Below are 20,111 nucleotides of genomic sequence, written 5' to 3'. Positions count from 1 at the left end.
ATTTATTTTGAATTGTAAGGCACACTTAACCAGCATGGCTACAACAGCATTCTGCAGTGATACGCCATCCCATCTGGTTTACACTTAGTGGAACTATCATTTGTTTTTCAACAGAACAATGACCCAACACACCTCCAGGCTGTGTAAGGGCTATTTGACCAAGAAGGAGAGTGATGGAGTGCTGCATCAGATGACCTGGCCTCCACAATCACCCGACCCAATTGAGATGGTTTGGGATGAGTTGGACTGCAGAGTAAAGGAAAAGCAACCAACAAGTGCTCAGCATATGTGGGATCTCCTTCAAGACTGTTGGAAAAGCATTCCAGTTGAAGCTGGTTGAGAGAATGCCAAGAGTGTGCACAGCTGTCATCAAGGTAAAGGATGGCTACTTTGAAGAATCTAAAATATAATTTGATTTGTTTAACACTTGTTTGGTTACTACATGATTCCATGTGTTATTTCATAGTTTTGATGTATTTTCTACATTCTACAATGTAGAAAACAGTAAAAATAAAGAAAAACCCTTGAATGAGAAGGTGGGTCCAAACCTTTGACTGGTACTGTAGTCTATATAGAAGATATATACTATTTGAAATGGAAATGCTTGGAAGGGTGATTCTGTCTGTCTGTCTGGCAGCCTTGAAGGAGGAACCACTGGGCGCTGGGTTCAGAGACTCCCCATGGGGGAAGAAATATGGGGACGCACACAGGAGAGGAGAGTCCCATGGAGATTTGGGCATGAGTGCACACACACACACACACACACACACACAAACACACTCAAACACACACACACACACACACACACACACACACACACACACACACACACACACACACACACACACACACACACACACACACAGAGGATGTTATTCTCGGGGGGGGGGGGGGGGGTGCAGATAGGAAAGATGTATCCCACAGGACACCTATCACAGTAGCTATGTCAATATTACTGGATGGGAATGAATTGGTCATGGCATGCGGCAATACCTCAAGGTACTGAGTACCACCTGGGCTGCATCCCACATGGCAGAGTAATCCCTATTTGGTGGACAAATACAGGGCCCAGAGGGCTCTATATACTGTAGGGAATAGGGTTAGGGACACAGGGCCCAGAGGGCTCTATATAGGGAATAGGGTTAGAGACACAGGGCTCTATACAGGGAATAGGGTTAGGGGACACAGGGCTCTATATAGGGAATAGGGTTAGGGGACACAGGGCTCTATATAGGGAATAGGGTTAGGGGACAGGGCTCTATATAGGGAATAGGGTTAGGGGACACAGGGCTCTATATAGGGAATAGGGTTAGAGACACAGGGCTCTATATAGGGAATAGGGTTAGGGGACACAGGGCTCTATACAGGGAATAGGGTTAGGGGACACAGGGCTCTATATAGGGAATAGGGTTAGGGGACAGGGCTCTATATAGGGAATAGGGTTAGGGGACACAGGGCTCTATATAGGGAATAGGGTTAGGGGACAGGGCTCTATATAGGGAATAGGGTTAGGGGACACAGGGCTCTATATAGGGAATAGGGTTAGGGGACACAGGGCTCTATATAGGGAATAGGGTTAGGGGACAGGGCTCTATATAGGGAATAGGGTTAGGGACACAGGGCCCAGAGGGCTCTATATATAGGGAATAGGGTTAGGGACACAGGGCCCAGAGGGCTCTATATAGGGAATAGGGTTAGAGACACAGGGCTCTATATAGGGAATAGGGTTAGGGACACAGGGCTCTATATAGGGAATAGGGTTAGGGACACAGGGCTCTATATAGGGAATAGGGTTAGGAGACACAGGGCTCTATATAGGGAATAGGGTTAGAGACACATGGCTCTATATAGGGAATAGGGTTAGGGAACACAGGGCTCTATATAGGGAATAGGGTTAGGGGACACAGGGCTCTATATAGGGAATAGGGTTAGGGACACAGGGCTCTATATAGGGAATAGGGTTAGGGGACAGGGCTCTATATAGGGAATAGGGTTAGGGGACACAGGGCTCTATATAGGGAATATGGTTAGGGGACACAGGGCTCTATATAGGGAATAGGGTTAGGGACACAGGGCTCTATATAGGGAATAGGGTTAGGGACACAGGGCTCTATATAGGGAATAGGGTTAGGGGACACAGGGCTCTATATAGGGAATAGGGTTAGGGACACAGGGCTCTATATAGGGAATAGGGTTAGAGACACAGGGCTCTATATAGGGAATAGGGTTAGGGACACAGGGCTCTATATATGGAATAGGGTTAGAGACACAGGGCTCTATATAGGGAATAGGGTTAGGGACACAGGGCTCTATATAGGGAATAGGGTTAGGGAACACAGGGCTCTATATAGGGAATAGGGTTAGGGACACAGGGCTCTATATAGGGAATAGGGTTAGGGGACACAGGGCTTTATATAGGGAATAGGGTTAGGGAACACAGGGCTCTATATAGGGAATAGGGTTAGGGGACACAGGGCTCTATATAGGGAATAGGGTTAGAGACACAGGGCTCTATATAGGGAATAGGGTTAGGGGACAGGGCTCTATATAGGGAATAGGGTTAGGGACACAGGGCTCTATATAGGGAATAGGGTTAGAGACACAGGGCTTTATATAGGGAATAGGGTTAGGGGGACAGGGCTCTATATAGGGAATAGGGTTAGGGACACAGGGCTCTATATAGAGAATAGGGTTAGGGGACACAGGGCTCTATATACGGAATAGGGTTAGAGACACAGGGCTCTATATAGGGAATAGGGTTAGGGGGGACAGGGCTCTATATATAGGGAATAGGGTTAGAGACACAGGGCTCTATATAGGGAATAGGGTTGAAGACGCAGGGCTCTATATAGGGAATAGGGTTAGAGACACAGGGCTCTATATAGGGAATAGGGTTAGGGGACACAGGGCTCTATATAGGGAATAGGGTTAGGGGACAGGGCTCTATAAAGTGAATAGGGTTAGGGAACACAGGGCTCTATATAGGGAATAGGGTTAGAGACACAGGGCTCTATATAGGGAATAGGGTTAGGGACACAGGGCTCTATAAAGGGAATAGGGTTAGGGGACACAGGGCTCTATATAGGGAATAGGATTAGAGACACAGGGCTCTATATAGGGAATAGGGTTAGGGGACACAGGGCTCTATATAGGGAATAGGGTTAGGGAACACAGGGCTCGATATAGGGAATAGGGTTAGGGGACACAGGGCTCTATATAGGGAATAGGGTTAGGGACACAGGGCTCTATATAGGGAATAGGGTTAGGGGACACAGGGCTCTATATAGGGAATAGGGTTAGAGACACAGGGCTCTATATAGGGAAAAGGGTTAGGGGACAGGGCTCTCTATAGTGAATAGGGTTAGGGGACACAGGGCTCTATATAGGGAATAGGGTTAGGGGCCAGGGCTCTATATAGGGAATAGGGTTAGGGACACAGGGCCCAGAGGGTTCTATATAGGGAATAGGGTTATGAGACACAGGGCTCTATATAGGGAATAGGGTTAGCGGGGACAGGGCTCTATATAGGGAATAGGGTTAGGGGACACAGGGCTCTATATAGGGAATAGGGTTAGAGACACAGGGCTCTATATAGGTAATAGGGTTAGTGGACACAGGCTCTATATAGGGAATAGGGTTAGAGACACAGGGCTCTATATAGGGAATAGGGTTAGGGGGGACAGGGCTCTATATAGGGAATAGGGTTAGGGGGGACAGGGCTCTATATAGGGAATAGGGTTAGGGGGGACAGGGCTCTATATATAGGGAATAGGGTTAGGGGACACAGGGCTCTATATAGGGAATAGGGTTAGGGACACAGGGCTCTATATAGGGAATAGGGTTAGGGGACACAGGGCTCTATATAGGGAATAGGGTTAGGGGACACAGGGTCTATATAGGGAATAGGGTTAGGGGACACAGGGCTCTATATAGGGAATAGGGTTAGGGACACAGGGCTCTATATAGGGAATAGGGTTAGGGGACACAGGGCTCTATATAGGGAATAGGGTTAGAGACACAGAGCTCTATCTAGGGAATAGGGTTAGAGACACAGGGCTCTATATAGGGAATAGGGTTAGGGGACAGGGCTCTATATAGGGAATAGGGTTAGGGGACACAGGGCTCTATATAGGGAATAGGGTTAGGGACACAGGGCTCTATAAAGGGAATAGGGTTAGGGGACAGGGCTCTATATAGGGAATAGGGTTAGGGGGGACAGGGCTCTATATAGGGAATAGGGTTAGAGACACAGGGCTCTATATAGGGAATAGGGTTAGGGACACAGGGCTCTATATAGGGAATACCGTTAGGGACACGGGGCTCTATATAGGGAATAGGGTTAGAGACACAGGGCTCTATATAGGGAATAGGGTTAGGGGGGACAGGGCTCTATATAGGAAATAGGGTTAGGGGGGGACAGGGCTCTATATAGGGAATAGGGTTAGAGACACAGGGCTCTATATAGGGAATAGGGTTAGGGGACAGGGCTCTATATAGGGAATAGGGTTAGGGGGGACAGGGCTCTATATAGGGAATAGGGTTAGGGGACACAGGGCTCTATATAGGGAATAGGGTTAGGGGACACAGGGCTCTATATAGGGAATAGGGTTAGGGGACACAGGGCTCTATATAGAGAATAGGGTTAGAGACACAGGGCTCTATATAGGGAATAGGGTTAGGGACACAGGGCTCTATATAGGGAATAGGGTTAGGGGACACAGGGCTCTATATAGGGAATAGGGTTAGGGACACAGGGCTCTATATAGGGAATAGGGTTAGGGGACAGGGCTCTATATAGGGAATAGGGTTAGGGGACAGGGCTCTATATAGGGAATAGGGTTAGGGACACAGGGCTCTATATAGGGAATAGGGTTAGGGGACACAGGGCTCTATATAGGGAATAGGGTTAGGGGACAGGGCTCTATATAGGGAATAGGGTTAGGGGGGACAGGGCTCTATATAGGGAATAGGGTTAGGGGACACAGGGCTCTATATAGGGAATAGGGTTAGAGACACAGGGCCCAGAGGGCTCTATTCACAGTCCATGACCTGACTTCCCATTCGTATTGTAACAGCCCAGGAGCAACCGTAGAGGTCAACAGTAGAGGTCGACAGTAGTAGTCAGCCGTAGAGGTCAACAGTAGAGGTCAACAGTAGAGGTCAACAGTAGAGGTCAACAGTAGAGGTCTACAGTAAAGGTCAGCCGTAGAGGTCAACCGTAGAGGTCAACAGTAGAGGTCAACAGTAGAGGTCAACAGTAGAGGTCAGCCGTAGAGGTCAGCCGTAGAGGTCAACAGTAGAGGTCAACTGTAGAGGTCAACAGTAGAGGTCAACAGTAGAGGTCAACCGTAGAGGTCAACAGTAGAGGTCAGCCGTAGAGGTCAGCCGTAGAGGTCAGCCGTAGAGGTCAACCGTAGAGGTCAACAGTAGAGGTCAAATGGTTTGAAAAGCTGTTCTCTATATTCTCTATTCTGCTTCTATCTGCGTCCCAAATGGCACCTCATTCGAACCAGGGATGAAAAGACTGTACTGTACAGGTTATAGGGTCCCATTTGGGATGAAAGGACTGTACTGTACAGGTTATAGGGTCCCATTTTAGGGTCCCTGAGGCCTGGACTCAGACCAGATCAAGCTGGGTTTGATCTGATAGGCCCTGGTCTAAAGTAGTGCACTACATACGGAATAGTGTTCCATTTAGAACACAATGTTCTTGTCACCTTTCCTTATTGCACCCAGCTGTCCTCAGCATTATTGTCATCATAATGGCCTTTTAGGATCTGACCTATTCTTTCTTATTGACTAAACAGCTATGAAAGCTTATCATTTTAAGGTAAAGGGCTTGGGCGCTGAGTGACACTCTGTCTAGGGATAGGCTGTGAGCCTGATGTGTGGCTGGCTGGCTGGCTGGCTGGGTGGCTGGCTGGCTGGGTGGCTGGCTGGCTGGCTGGCTGGGTGGCTGGCTGGCTGGGTGGCTGGCTGGCTGGCTGGCTGGCTGGGTGGCTGGGTGGCTGGCTGGCTGGCTGGCTGTTCGATCTAGCTGTAACTACATCCATCCAAGACAACAACAGCCTGTTTAATTATTCACACTGGACTCCGAGGCAGCAGGCGATATGAAGGGCTGATCAACGAGGGAACCAGAGCATGACTTGTCTGTCTACTCTCTGCCTGTCTGTAAGGGAAGATGTAAGGCAGAGATGAAATCAATGGTGTCTTGGTGGTGGAGGAGAAGAAACAATGAATCTCCCTAATGGCAGCCAGGACAATTACCAGAGCAGTTTAGGCATGACCCTGTTTCTCACTGCCTGTTCCCCCAATCTCCAGGCTCAGGGGCTGGACTAGGTCCCCATACCCCAGACAGAGGGGCTGAGGAGTAGGAACACCGGCCCACTGGGCCGTGATCTGGCCTGATAACTGGGTAGCTCCTTGGGGAGTATGCAGCTCTGCTAACAGGTTGGTTACTATCTGATAGGAAAGACAGAGGGAGAGGTATGAGGATGAACGAGGAAGGAGTGGATGGATTGATGGTTGGATGGAGGGATGGATTGATGGCTGGATGGAGGGATGGATGGAGGGATGGATTGATGGCTGGATAGATGGAGGGATGGATGGCTGGAGGGATGGATGGAGGGATGGATTGATGGCTGGATAGATGGAGGGATGGATGGCTGGATGGATGGATGGCTGGATGGAGGGATGGATGGAGGGATGGATTGATGGCTGGATAGATGGAGGGATGGATGGCTGGAGGGATGGATGGAGGGATGGATTGATGGCTGGATAGATGGAGGGATGGATGGCTGGAGGGATGGATGGAGGGATGGATGGATTGATGGCTGAATGGAGGGATGGATTGATGGCTGGATGGAGGGATGGATTGATGGCTGGATGGAGGGATGGATGGAGGGATGGATTGATGGCTGAATGGAGGGATGGATTGATGGCTGGATGGATGGAGGGATGGATAGATGGAGGGATGGATGGAGGGATGGATTGTATTGGGAATTTTCCAGTACATATGTGCCCATTACACATTTGATAGTAGTCAGCAGGATAGGTGTACTCTATATGTGTGTCTGGGTCATTAGACGCCATTAGATATGCACATGTCTGGGGAGTGGACATTTCTGTTGCTATGGCTCTAATGGTTCTATACCCTAATGTGAATCCAAACTAAAATGAGTGCAAGGCAAAAAGATAATGATGGCTAAATGCTAGAGGGGATGTATCATTTAACACAAAGAGGAGTTACTATGTGTGTGATGTAAGGATGAAACCTGTATAAAAAGTGTGTGCCAAGGCTGGAAAGGCTGTTACTTCATGAACCAGCTCGGCTTGTTACTTTGTAAGAAAGTCTAATTGAACTCACAGGCTCCGGTATCTGAGAAATATTATTGACTGAATATTTCAACGACAATTGATGGCTGGATGGAGGGATGGATGAATGGATTGATGGCTGGATGGAGGGATGGATTGATGGAGGGATGGAGGGATGGATGGATTGATGGCTGGATGGAGGGATGGATTGATGGCTGGATGGAGGGATGGAGGGATGGATTGATGGCTGGATGGAGGGATGGATTGATGGCTGGATGGAGGGATGGATTGATGGCTGGATGGAGAGATGGGTTGATGGCTGGTTGGATGGATGGATTGATGGCTGGATGGAGGGATGGATTGATGGCTGGATGGAGAGATGGATTGATGAATGAAGGGATGGATTGATGGCTGGTTGGAGGGATGGATTGATGGATGGATGGAGGGATGGAGGGATGGCTGGATGGAGGGATGGATGGATGGAGGGATGGGTTGACAGACAGAAAGACATGTGAGTGATTGTCAGGTACAGTAGGATGTGTTACCTTGGAGCTGAGGATGGATGGATGGATGGATGGATGAAGTGACAGAGATATGAGTGAGGACTGGAGGGATGGATGACTGAGTGTCCAGTACTGTAGGATAGACTGTGATATATTACCTTAGTGCTGTCCCACTCCTGAGCGTTGATCTGTGTTCTGACTAGCTCGTAGGACGGCTCCATGGTATCAGTAGAGGGTTTACGGTAGCCTGGTATAACATTGTACAGCTGGAAGCCAAACGTCACCAGCCAACTGTTGACATCTGGGGAAGAGGGATGAGATAAATACATGTCAAACACGTCAAATACACAGTACAGGCTTATCATTATCGTACACACAAAACCACAATGTATTGCAGACCCTGGAAACACTTTGATCTGAGGAGTCAAATCAAAACCTGCTGCAGAGAATATCCAGAACACACTAGAAGGTTGTCCAAAGATCCACTCCATGCTTACAGTCAGGACACTAGATTGGTCTCAGGCCTTGGACTAGCTAGCTGTCACGTCCTGACCATAGAGAGCCCTTGGTTCTCTATGGTGTTGTAGGTCAGGGCGTGACTAGGGGGGTGTTCTAGTCGATTCATTTCTATGTTTGGGATTGAGTATGGTTCTCAATTAGAGGCAGCTTGATTACCGTTGTCTCTAATTGGGGATCATACTTAAGGTGTCCCTGTTCCCAACCTGCTTTTCTGGGATATTGTTTGTGTTTGTCGCACCACGTAAGTCACGTTTCGTTGCTTGTTTATTGTTTTGTTGAGAAGTTTTCACGTGATAAAAAGGATGTGGAACTCAAATCACGAGCGTGACACTAGCTATGATTAGTACTTGATTAGAGCTGGAGACATCTTCAGGAGAAGAGACGATATGATGATTCATCTCCTATGGTCTTACAGGTGCAGGACAGCTCACCCAGTTGGGTGGCTGTTATCAACACAGGTCACACCTCAGAGAGAGAGCCCGTCATAAACATCATTAAACATTCACCTGGTCTACACAGCTGCTTTATATATAGTAGCTTTTCCAACAAACGGTGTTTTTTTCTTACATGGCTTAATAAGGTGACAATGAGCTTTAAATCACATCCCAAGAAAGAGCTTTAAATCACATTCCAGAAACAGCTTTAAATCACATTCCAGAAAGAGCTTTAAATCACATCCCAGAAGAGCTTTAAATCACATTCCAGAAACAGCTTTAAATCACATTCCAGAAACAGCTTTAAATCGCATTCCAGAAACAGCTTTAAATCACATTCCAGAAACAGCTTTAAATCGCTTTCCAGAAATAGCTTTAAATCACATTCCAGAAAGAGCTTTAAATCACATCCCCAGAAAGAGCTTTAAATCACATTCCAGAAATAGTTTTAAATCACATTCCAGAAACAGCTTTAAATCGCTTTCCAGAAATAGCTTTAAATCACATTCCAGAAACAGCTTTAAATCACATCCCCAGAAAGAGCTTTAAATCACATTCCAGAAACAGCTTTAAATCACATTCCAGAAAGAGCTTTAAATTACATTCCAGAAACTGCTTTAAATCACATTCCAGAAAGAGCTTTAAATCACATTCCAGAAACAGCTTTAAATCACATTCCAGAAAGAGCTTTAAATCGCATTCCAGAAATAGTTGTAAATCACATTCCAGAAACAGCTTTAAATCGCATTCCAGAAACAGCTTTAAATCACATCCCAGAAACAGCTTTAAATCACATTCCAGAAAGAGCTTTAAATCACATTCCAGAAAGAGCTTTAAATCACATTCCAAAAACAGCTTTAAATCGCATTCCAGAAATAGTTTTAAATCACATTCCAGAAACAGCTTTAAATCGCATTCCAGAAACAGCTTTAAATCACATCCCAGAAACAGCTTTCAATCACATTCCAGAAAGAGCTTTAAATCACATTCCAGAAAGAGCTTTAAATCACATTCCAGAAACAGCTTTAAATCACATTCCAGAAACAGCTTTAAATCACATTCCAGAAACAGCTTTAAATCACATTCCAGAAGAGCTTTAAATCAAATTCCCTAAACAGCTTTAAATCACATTCCAGAAACAGCTTTAAATCGCATTCCAGAAACAGCTTTAAATCACATTCCAGAAAGAGCTTTAAATCATATTCCAGAAACAGCTTTAAATCACATTCCAGAAGAGCTTTAAATCACATTCCAGAAACAGCTTTAAATCACATTCCAGAAACAGCTTTAAATCGCATTCCAGAAACAGCTTTAAATCACATTCCAGAAACAGCTTTAAATCGCTTTCCAGAAATAGTTTTAAATCACATTCCAGAAACAGCTTTAAATCGCTTTCCAGAAATAGCTTTAAATCACATTCCAGAAACAGCTTTAAATCACATCCCCAGAAAGAGCTTTAAATCACATTCCAGAAACAGCTTTAAATCACATTCCAGAAGAGCTTTAAATCACATTCCCTAAACAGCTTTAAATCACATTCCAGAAACAGCTTTAAATCGCATTCCAGAAACAGCTTTAAATCACATTCCAGAAAGAGCTTTAAATCATATTCCAGAAAGAGCTTTAAATCACATTCCAGAAAGAGCTTTAAATCACATTCCAGAAACAGCTTTAAATCACATTCCAGAAACTGCTTTAAATCACATTCCAGAAACAGCTTTAAATCACATTCCAGGAGAGCTTTAAATCACATTCCAGAAACAGCTTTAAATCACATCCCCAGAAAGAGCTTTAAAACACATTCCAGAAAGAGCTTTAAATCACATTCCAGAAACAGCTTTAAATCACATTCCAGAAAGAGCTTTAAATCACATTCCAGAAACTGCTTTAAATCACATTCCAGAAAGAGCTTTAAATCACATTCCAGGAGAGCTTTAAATCACATTCCAGAAACAGCTTTAAATCACATTCCAGAAAGAGCTTTAAATCACATTCCAGAAATAGTTTTAAATCACATTCCAGAAAGAGCTTTAAATCGCATTCCAGAAATAGCTTTAAATCACATTCCAGAAACAGCATAAAAGTGGGACCGAAGCAGAGTAGATTTTGAGTCATTTGTTATGTCAACCCCCCCCCCCCCATAGCTCTATTCGTCATGGGCAGTAGAGTTATTCTCTGGTGGCACTGGGCTCCACGTTAGGCACCTCTTCAAGTTATTCACTGCTGCATTTGTGGCACCTGACAGAGCTGTTTTAAATAAGGATTTTTTTATTTTTTTTTGAAGACAATGAAAGGGACCCAGGTAATCAGCTGAATGGAATGGAAATGTCAGCGCCATCAATCACAATACAGCCTGAGAAACCTCTCTGGCGAGGGGGGCTCCGTTCCAAATGGAACCCTGTTCACTATATAGTGCACTACTTTTGACCAGTACTTTATGTAGGGTATAAGGTGCCATTTTGGGATGCACATTTTTATGTAAAAGGAAGAAATCACTGTGGTTATATCTAACAGGCTACTTAGCATTCCTCCTTCAGTCTAATGGAGGACCATAGAACTGAACTGAGATCTGTTGAAATGTCTCTGACATGCTCCTTCAGTCTAATGGAGGACCATAGAACTGAACTGAGATCTGTTGAAATGTCTCTGACATGCTCCTTCAGTCTAATGGAGGACCCTAGAACTGAACTGAGATCTGTTGAAATGTCTCTGACATGCTCCTTCAGTCTAATGGAGGACCATAGAACTGAACTGAGATCTGTTGAAATGTCTCTGACATGCTCCTTCAGTCTAATGGAGGACCATAGAACTGAACTGAGATCTGTTGAAATGTCCCTGACATGCTCCTTCAGTCTAATGGAGGACCATAGAACTGAACTGAGATCTGTTGAAATGTCTCTGACATGCTCCTTCAGTCTAATGGAGGACCATAGAACTGAACTGAGATCTGTTGAAATGTCCCTGACATGCTCCTTCAGTCTAATGGAGGACCATAGAACTGAACTGAGATCTGTTGAAACGTCTACTCTGTGATATTGACAGCTCTTTGTCATAATTTAAATGAATATACAGTGCCTTGCGAAAGTATTCGGCCCCCTTGAACTTTTCGACCTTTTGCCACATTTCAGGCTTCAAACATAAAGATATAAAACTGTAATTTTTTGTGAAGAATCAACAACAAGTGGGACACAATTATGAAGTGAAACAAAATTTATTGGATATTTCAAACTTTTTTAACAAATAAAAAACGGAAAAATTGGGCGTGCAAAATTATTCAGCCCCCTTAAGTTAATACTTTGTAGCGCCACCTTTTGCTGCGATTACAGCTGTAAGTCGCTTGGGGTATGTCTCTATCAGTTTTGCACATCGAGAGACTGAAATTTTTGCCCATTCCTCCTTGCAAAACAGCTCGAGCTCAGTGAGGTTGGATGGAGAGCGTTTGTGAACAGCAGTTTTCAGTTCTTTCCACAGATTCTCGATTGGATTCAGGTCTGTACTTTGACTTGGCCATTCTAACACCTGGATATGTTTATTTGTGAACCATTCCATTGTAGATTTTGCTTTATGTTTTGGATCATTGTCTTGTTGGAAGACAAATCTCTGTCCCAGTCTCAGGTCTTTTGCAGACTCCATCAGGTTTTCTTCCAGAATGGTCCTGTATTTGGCTCCATCCATCTTCCCATCAATTTTAACCATCTTCCCTGCCCCTGCTGAAGAAAAGCAGGCCCAAACCATGATGCTGCCACCACCATGTTTGACAGTGGGGATGGTGTGTTCAGGGTGATGCGCTGTGTTGCTTTTACGCCAAACATAACGTTTTGCATTGTTGCCAAAAACTTCGATTTTGGTTTCATCTGACCAGAGCACCTTCTTCCACATGTTTGGTGTGTCTCCCAGGTGGCTAGTGGCAAACTTTAAACAACACTTTTTATGCATATCTTTAAGAAATGGCTTTCTTCTTGCCACTCTTCCATAAAGGCCAGATTTGTGCAGTATACGACTGATTGTTGTCCTATGGACAGAGTCTCCCACCTCAGCTGTAGATCTCTGCAGTTCATCCAGAGTGATCATGGGCCTCTTGGCTGCATCTCTGATCAGTCTTCTCCTTGTATGAGCTGAAAGTTTAGAGGGACGGCCGGGTCTTCGTAGATTTGCAGTGGTCTGATACTCCTTCCATTTCAATATTATCACTTGCACAGTGCTCCTTGGGATGTTTAAAGCTTGGGAAATCTTTTTGTATCCAAATCTGGCTTTAAACTTCTCCACAACAGTATCTCGGACCTGCCTGGTGTGTTCCTTGTTCTTCATGATGCGCTCTGTGCTTTAAACGGACCTCTGAGACTATCACAGAGCAGGTGCATTTATACGGAGACTTGATTACACACAGGTGGATTCTATTTATCATCATTAGTCATTTAGGTCAACATTGGATCATTCAGAGATCCTCACTGAACTTCTGGAGAGAGTTTGCTGCACTGAAAGTAAAGGGGCTGAATAATTTTGCACGCCCAATTTTTCAGTTTTTTATTTGTTAAAAAAGTTTGAAATATCCAAGAAATTTCGTTCCACTTCATGATTGTGTCCCACTTGTTGTGGATTCTTCACAAAAAATTACAGTTTTATATCTTTATGTTTGAAGCCTGAAATGTGGCAAAAGGTCGAAAAGTTCAAGGGGGCCGAATACTTTCGCAAGGCACTGTATATATATATATATATAAATATATATATATATATATATATATATATATATATAGCCACTCAATGGCCCATATTCACAGTGTCTCAAAGCAGTGTGCTGATCCTGGACCAGTTTAGTCAGCCACGCAATGGCCCATATTCACAGTGTCTCAAAGCAGTGTGCTGATCCTGGACCAGTTTAGTCTTTCAGATCATAATGAAACGATAATGGAACGAACAGGGAGGACCTCCGACTCTGACAAGCTTTATCAATACGGGCCAATGTCCTTACATACAGACAGGCAGTCCAAACAACCCCACCAGAACAGTTGTCTTACTGTAAACCAGAACAGTTGTCTTACTGTAGACCAGAACAGTTGTCTTACTGTAGACCAGAACAGTTGTCTTACTGTAGACCAGAACAGTTGTCTTACTGTAAACCAGAACAGTTGTCTTACTGTAGACCAGAACAGTTGTCTTACTGTAGACCAGAACAGTTGTCTTACTGTAGACCAGAACAGTTGTCTTACTGTAAACCAGAACAGTTGTCTTACTGTAAACCAGAACAGTTGTCTTACTGTAGACCAGAACAGTTGTCTTACTGTAGACCAGAACAGTTGTCTTACTGTAGACCAGAACAGTTGTCTTACTGTAAACCAGAACAGTTGTCTTACTGTAGACCAGAACAGTTGTCTTACTGTAGACCAGAACAGTTGTCTTACTGTAGACCAGAACAGTTGTCTTACTGTAGACCAGAACAGTTGTCTTACTGTAAACCAGAACAGTTGTCTTACTGTAGACCAGAACAGTTGTCTTACTGTAAACCAGAACAGTTGTCTTACTGTAAACCAGAACAGTTGTCTTACTGTAAACCAGAACAGTTGTCTTACTGTAGACCAGAACAGTTGTCTTACTGTAGACCAGAACAGTTGTCTTACTGTAAACCAGAACAGTTGTCTTACTGTAGACCAGAACAGTTGTCTTACTGTAGACCAGAACAGTTGTCTTACTGTAGACCAGAACAGTTGTCTTACTGTAAACCAGAACAGTTGTCTTACTGTAAACCAGAACAGTTGTCTTACTGTAGACCAGAACAGTTGTCTTACTGTAGACCAGAACAGTTGTCTTACTGTAAACCAGAACAGTTGTCTTACTGTAAACCAGAACAGTTGTCTTACTGTAGACCAGAACAGTTGTCTTACTGTAAACCAGAACAGTTGTCTTACTGTAGACCAGAACAGTTGTCTTACTGTAGACCAGAACAGTTGTCTTACTGTAAACCAGAACAGTTGTCTTACTGTAGACCAGAACAGTTGTCTTACTGTAGACCAGAACAGTTGTCTTACTGTAGACCAGAACAGCTGTCTTACTGTAAACCAGAACAGTTGTCTTACTGTAAACCAGAACAGTTGTCTTACTGTAGACCAGAACAGTTGTCTTACTGTAGACCAGAACAGTTGTCTTACTGTAAACCAGAACAGTTGTCTTACTGTAGACCAGAACAGTTGTCTTACTGTAAACCAGAACAGTTGTCTTACTGTAGACCAGAACAGTTGTCTTACTGTAAACCAGAACAGTTGTCTTACTGTAAACCAGAACAGTTGTCTTACTGTAGACCAGAACAGTTGTCTTACTGTAGACCAGAACAGTTGTCTTACTGTAGACCAGAACAGTTGTCTTACTGTAAACCAGAACAGTTGTCTTACTGTAGACCAGAACAGTTGTCTTACTGTAAACCAGAACAGTTGTCTTACTGTAGACCAGAACAGTTGTCTTACTGTAGACCAGAACAGTTGTCTTACTGTAGACCAGAACAGTTGTCTTACTGTAGACCAGAACAGTTGTCTTACTGTAAACCAGAACAGTTGTCTTACTGTAGACCAGAACAGTTGTCTTACTGTAAACCAGAACAGTTGTCTTACTGTAGACCAGAACAGTTGCAGCATGGTGACTGCTTTCTCTCTCTCATTCTCTCATTCGCCCCCTGTCTGTTTCTCTGCCAATTTACACACAATATAGATTTCCTCTCTCTCCCTCTCTCCCTCCCTCCCCAGACTCACCTGTCATGTAGCACTTGGTCTCCAGGCTGTTGCTTAGAGGGTTGTTGTTCTTGAACATGTACAGGTTGAAAGGGACTATGTTGTTAGCGTTCAGCCTGCTCCAAACCTCGTGGTCCGGCGTGGTCCATCGCCCGGCCATGGTGTCATAGTCCCTCCGGCCCATGTGTACCAGGCGACTCAGGGGCTCATACAGACCCCCCTGGTACCCCAGGATGAGATGGAAGCTTGGGTTGGAGTCCAGGTACACCTCCCCGAAAGCAGTGTGGAGGATCTGCTTGATCATCAGGCCAGAGCCACTGAAATAAACAACAAGGTTACTATGACACTCTGTTCTCTATATAGCGTACCACTGTTTCTCCATTCAAAGGATGTTCTTTGAAGAGCAGCAATTATTTTGGATAAATTACGTCACTGTGTAAAACAAGAAACAGAAACACCGCCGTACCCATTGAGATAAGTAAGGAATCATCTGATATATACAGAACCAGTCAAACGTTTGGACACACCTACTTAAAGGGTTTTTTCTTTATTTTTACTATTTTCTACATTGTAGACTAATAGTGGAAACAACAAATCTATTAAATAACACATATGGAATCATGTAGTAACCAAAAAAAAAGTGTTAAACAAATCCTTCAAAGTAGCCACCCTTTGCCTTGATGAAAGCTTTGCACACTCTTGGCATTCTCTCAAGAACTGCTCAAATAAGCAAAGAGAAACGACAGTCCATCAATTACTTTAAGACATGAAGGTCAGTCAATCAGGAAAAGTTCAAGAACTTTGAACGTTTCTTCAAGTGCAGTCGCAAAAACCGTCAAGCGCTATGATGAAACTGGCTCTCATGAGGACTGACACAAGAAAGGAAGACCCAGAGTTACCTCTGCTGCAGAGGATAAGTTCATTAGAGTTACCAGCCTCAGAAATTGCAGCCCAAATAAATGCTTCACAGAGTTCAAGTAACAGACACATCTCAACATCAACTGTTCAGAGGAGACTGCGTGAATCAGGCCTTCATGGTCGAATTTCTGCAAAGAAACCACTACTAAAGGACATCAATAAGAAGAAGAGACTTGCTTGGGCCAAGAAACACGAGCAATGGACATTAGACCGGTGGAAATCTGTCCTTTGGTCTGATGAGTCCAAATTTGAGAATTTTGGTTCCAACCTCCGTGTCTTTGTGAGACGCAGAGCAAGTGAACAGATGATCTCTGCATGTGTGGTTTCCACCATGAAGCATGAAGGAGGAGGTGTGATGTTTGGGGGTGCTTTGCTGGTGACACTGTCAGTGATTTATTTAGAATTCAAGGCACACTTAACCAGCATGGCTCCCACAGCATTCTGCAGCGATACACCATCCCATCTTTTTTATTTTATTTTATTTTACTTTATCTTTATTTAACCAGGTAGGCAAGTTGAGAACAAGTTCTCATTTACAATTGCGACCTGGCCAAGATAAAGCAAAGCAGTTCGACACATACAACAACAATCTGGTTTACACTTAGTGGGACTATCATTTTCAACAGGACAATGACCCAACACACCTCCAGGCTGTGTAAGAGCTATTTGACTAAGGAGAGTGATGGAGTGCTGCCTTCAGATGACCTGGCCTCCACAATCACCCGACCTCAACCCAACTGAGATGGTTTGGGATGAGTTTTATAATTGTTTTATTTTACCCTTATTTTACCAGGTAAGTTGACAGAGAACACGTTCTCATTTACAGCAACGACCTGGGGAATAGTTACAGGGGAGAGGAGGGGGATGAATGAGCCAATTGGAAGCTGGGGATGATTAGGTGACCGTGATGGTATGAGGGCCAGATTGGGAATTTAGCCAGAACACCGGGGTTAACACCCCTACTCTTACAATAAGTGCCATGGGATCTTTAGTGACCACAGAGAGTCAGGACACCCGTTTAACGTCCCATCCGAAAGACGTTGGACCGCAGAGTGAAGGACAAGCAGCCAACAAGTGCTCAGCATATGTGGAAACTCCTTCAAGATTATTGGAAAAACATTCCAGGTGAAGCTGGTTGAGAGAATGCCAAGAGTGTGCAAAGCTGTCATCAAGGCAAATGGTGGATACTTTGAACAATGTAAAATATAAGATATATTTTGATTTGTTTAACACTTTTTTGGTTACTACATGATTCCATATGTGTTATTTCATAGTTGTGATGTCTTCACTATTATTATACAATGTAGAAAATAGTAAAAAATAAAGTGTGTGGAAACTTTTGACTGGTACGGTATGTATATATAGACATATTTTTATACTTTATTTGTACGTTTTCAAGTTTGAGAAAATAGAGACATTGACATTAATACAGCAGAGATAAAACCATTTTAAGTCTTCTATTGAGTCAAAAGTTAACTTATTCTCCCATTGACATCATGACTAAGTTAAGATTTGCACCCCGTCCCCCATAATCACCTGAAGACGGCCTGTGGCGTGCCGATTGTATCACACGCTACATAAAACTCATCGCCACTACTGAGCTCCATGGAGAACAGGTGTCCCTGCAGGTCGTAGTACAGGGAAGAGATCTCTGAGCTGGTGTGGTTGTACATGTGAGTGACCCGGGTGGGACTGGACAGGTCAGCATAGAAGAACTGGAGGTGGTGACCCAGACTGGACCTGGATGAGACCCTCCGACCCAGACCATCGTACCGGTAGCGGATACTCCAGCCGCTCACACGGTTGTAGACCTTGACAAGAAACATATCAATCAATAAAACAAGAAATAATAGTTACTATATTTGATGGACACCTTTTATACCACACTTGAGGACACCTTACGTTAAAGGATTTACCTTAAAAGATTCACCTTACGTTAAAAGTTCTACCTTTTACATTACGCTAAAAAGATTACCTTACGTTAAAAAGATTCACCTTATGTTAAAAGATTCACCTTATGTTAAAAGATTCACCTTACGTTAAAAGTTCTACCTTTTACCTTACGTTAAAAAGATTTACCTTACGCTAAAAAGATTACCTTACGATAAAAAGATTCACCTTTTACCTTACGTTAAAAAGATTTACCTTTTACCTTACGTTAAAAAGATTTACCTTACTTTAAAAAGATTTACCTTACGCTAAAAAGATTTACCTTTTACCTTACGTTAAAAAGATTTACCTTTTACCTTACGTTAAAAAGATTTACCTTACGTTAAAAAGATTTACCTTTTACCTTACGTTAAAAAGATTTACCTTTTACCTTACGTTAAAAAGATTTACCTTACGTTAAAAAGATTTACCTTTTACCTTACGTTAAAAAGATTTACCTTACGTTAAAAAGATTTACCTTTTACCTTACGTTAAAAAGATTTACCTTTTACCTTACGTTAAAAAGTTTTACCTTACGTTAAAAAGATTTACCTTACGCTAAAAAGATTTACCTTACGCTAAAAAGATTTACCTTACGCTAAAAAGATTTACCTTACGCTAAAAAGATTCACCTTACGTTAAAAGTACATTAAAATCAAAGTGTGAATAAAAGGAATCAGAAGACCATAGGGAGCAGAACAGATCACACAGATCATCAGCTAGCTGGAACATATTCAAGGATAGAGCATCGGCTAGCAGGAACATATTCAAGGATAGAGCATCGGCTAGCTGGAACATATTCAAGGACAGAGCATCAGCTAGCTGGAACATATTCAAGGATAGAGCATCGGCTAGCTGGAACATATTCAAGGATAGAGCATCGGCTAGCAGGAACATATTCAAGGATAGAGCATCGGCTAGCTGGAACATATTCAAGGATAGAGCATCGGCTAGCAGGAACATATTCAAGGATAGAGCATCGGCTAGCTGGAACATATTCAAGGATAGAGCATCGGCTAGCTGGAACATATTCAAGGACAGAGCATCGGCTAGCAGGAACATATTCAAGGATAGAGCATCGGCTAGCTGGAACATATTCAAGGACAGAGCATCGGCTAGCAGGAACATATTCAAGGATAGAGCATCGGCTAGCAGGAACATATTCAAGGACAGAGCATCGGCTAGCTGGAACATATTCAAGGACAGAGCATCGGCTAGCAGGAACATATTCAAGGATAGAGCATCGGCTAGCTGGAACATATTCAAGGATAGAGCATCGGCTAGCTGGAACATATTCAAGGACAGAGCATCGGCTAGCAGGAACATATTCAAGGATAGAGCATCGGCTAGCTGGAACATATTCAAGGACAGAGCATCGGCTAGCAGGAACATATTCAAGGATAGAGCATCGGCTAGCTGGAACATATTCAAGGATAGAGCATCGGCTAGCTGGAACATATTCAAGGATAGAGCATCGGCTAGCTGGAACATATTCAAGGATAGAGCATCGGCTAGCTGGAACATATTCAAGGACAGAGCATCGGCTAGCTGGAACATATTCAAGGACAGAGCATCAGCTAGCTGGAACATATTCAAGGATAGAGCATCGGCTAGCTGGAACATATTCAAGGATAGAGCATCGGCTAGCTGGAACATATTCATGGATAGAGCATCGGCTAGCTGGAACATATTCAAGGATAGAGCATCGGCTAGCTGGAACATATTCAAGGATAGAGCATCGGCTAGCAGGAACATATTCAAGGATAGAGCATCAGCTA

At 43.7% G+C, this 20,111-nt stretch overlaps 1 protein-coding gene across 1 annotated transcript in view; it reads right to left on the bottom strand.

Moving 5' to 3' along the window:
• The window catches only part of tenm4 (teneurin transmembrane protein 4), a 653,198-nt gene that overhangs the window by 13,670 nt on the left and 619,417 nt on the right, over positions 1 to 20,111 (bottom strand). Inside the window, 3 exon segments of the mRNA XM_082966126.1 lie at positions 7,976 to 8,118; positions 15,508 to 15,803; positions 17,941 to 18,215. Of these exon segments, the coding sequence (XP_082822252.1) occupies positions 7,976 to 8,118; positions 15,508 to 15,803; positions 17,941 to 18,215 (714 nt within the window).

This window comes from Salmo salar, chromosome 20 (genome assembly GCF_965601325.2).
Source record: "Salmo salar chromosome 20, fSalSal1, whole genome shotgun sequence".
NCBI classification, from domain to species: domain Eukaryota; kingdom Metazoa; phylum Chordata; class Actinopteri; order Salmoniformes; family Salmonidae; genus Salmo; species Salmo salar.
Note: the sequence above shows the minus strand (reverse complement) of the source record. Positions and strands in the feature narration are given on the sequence as shown.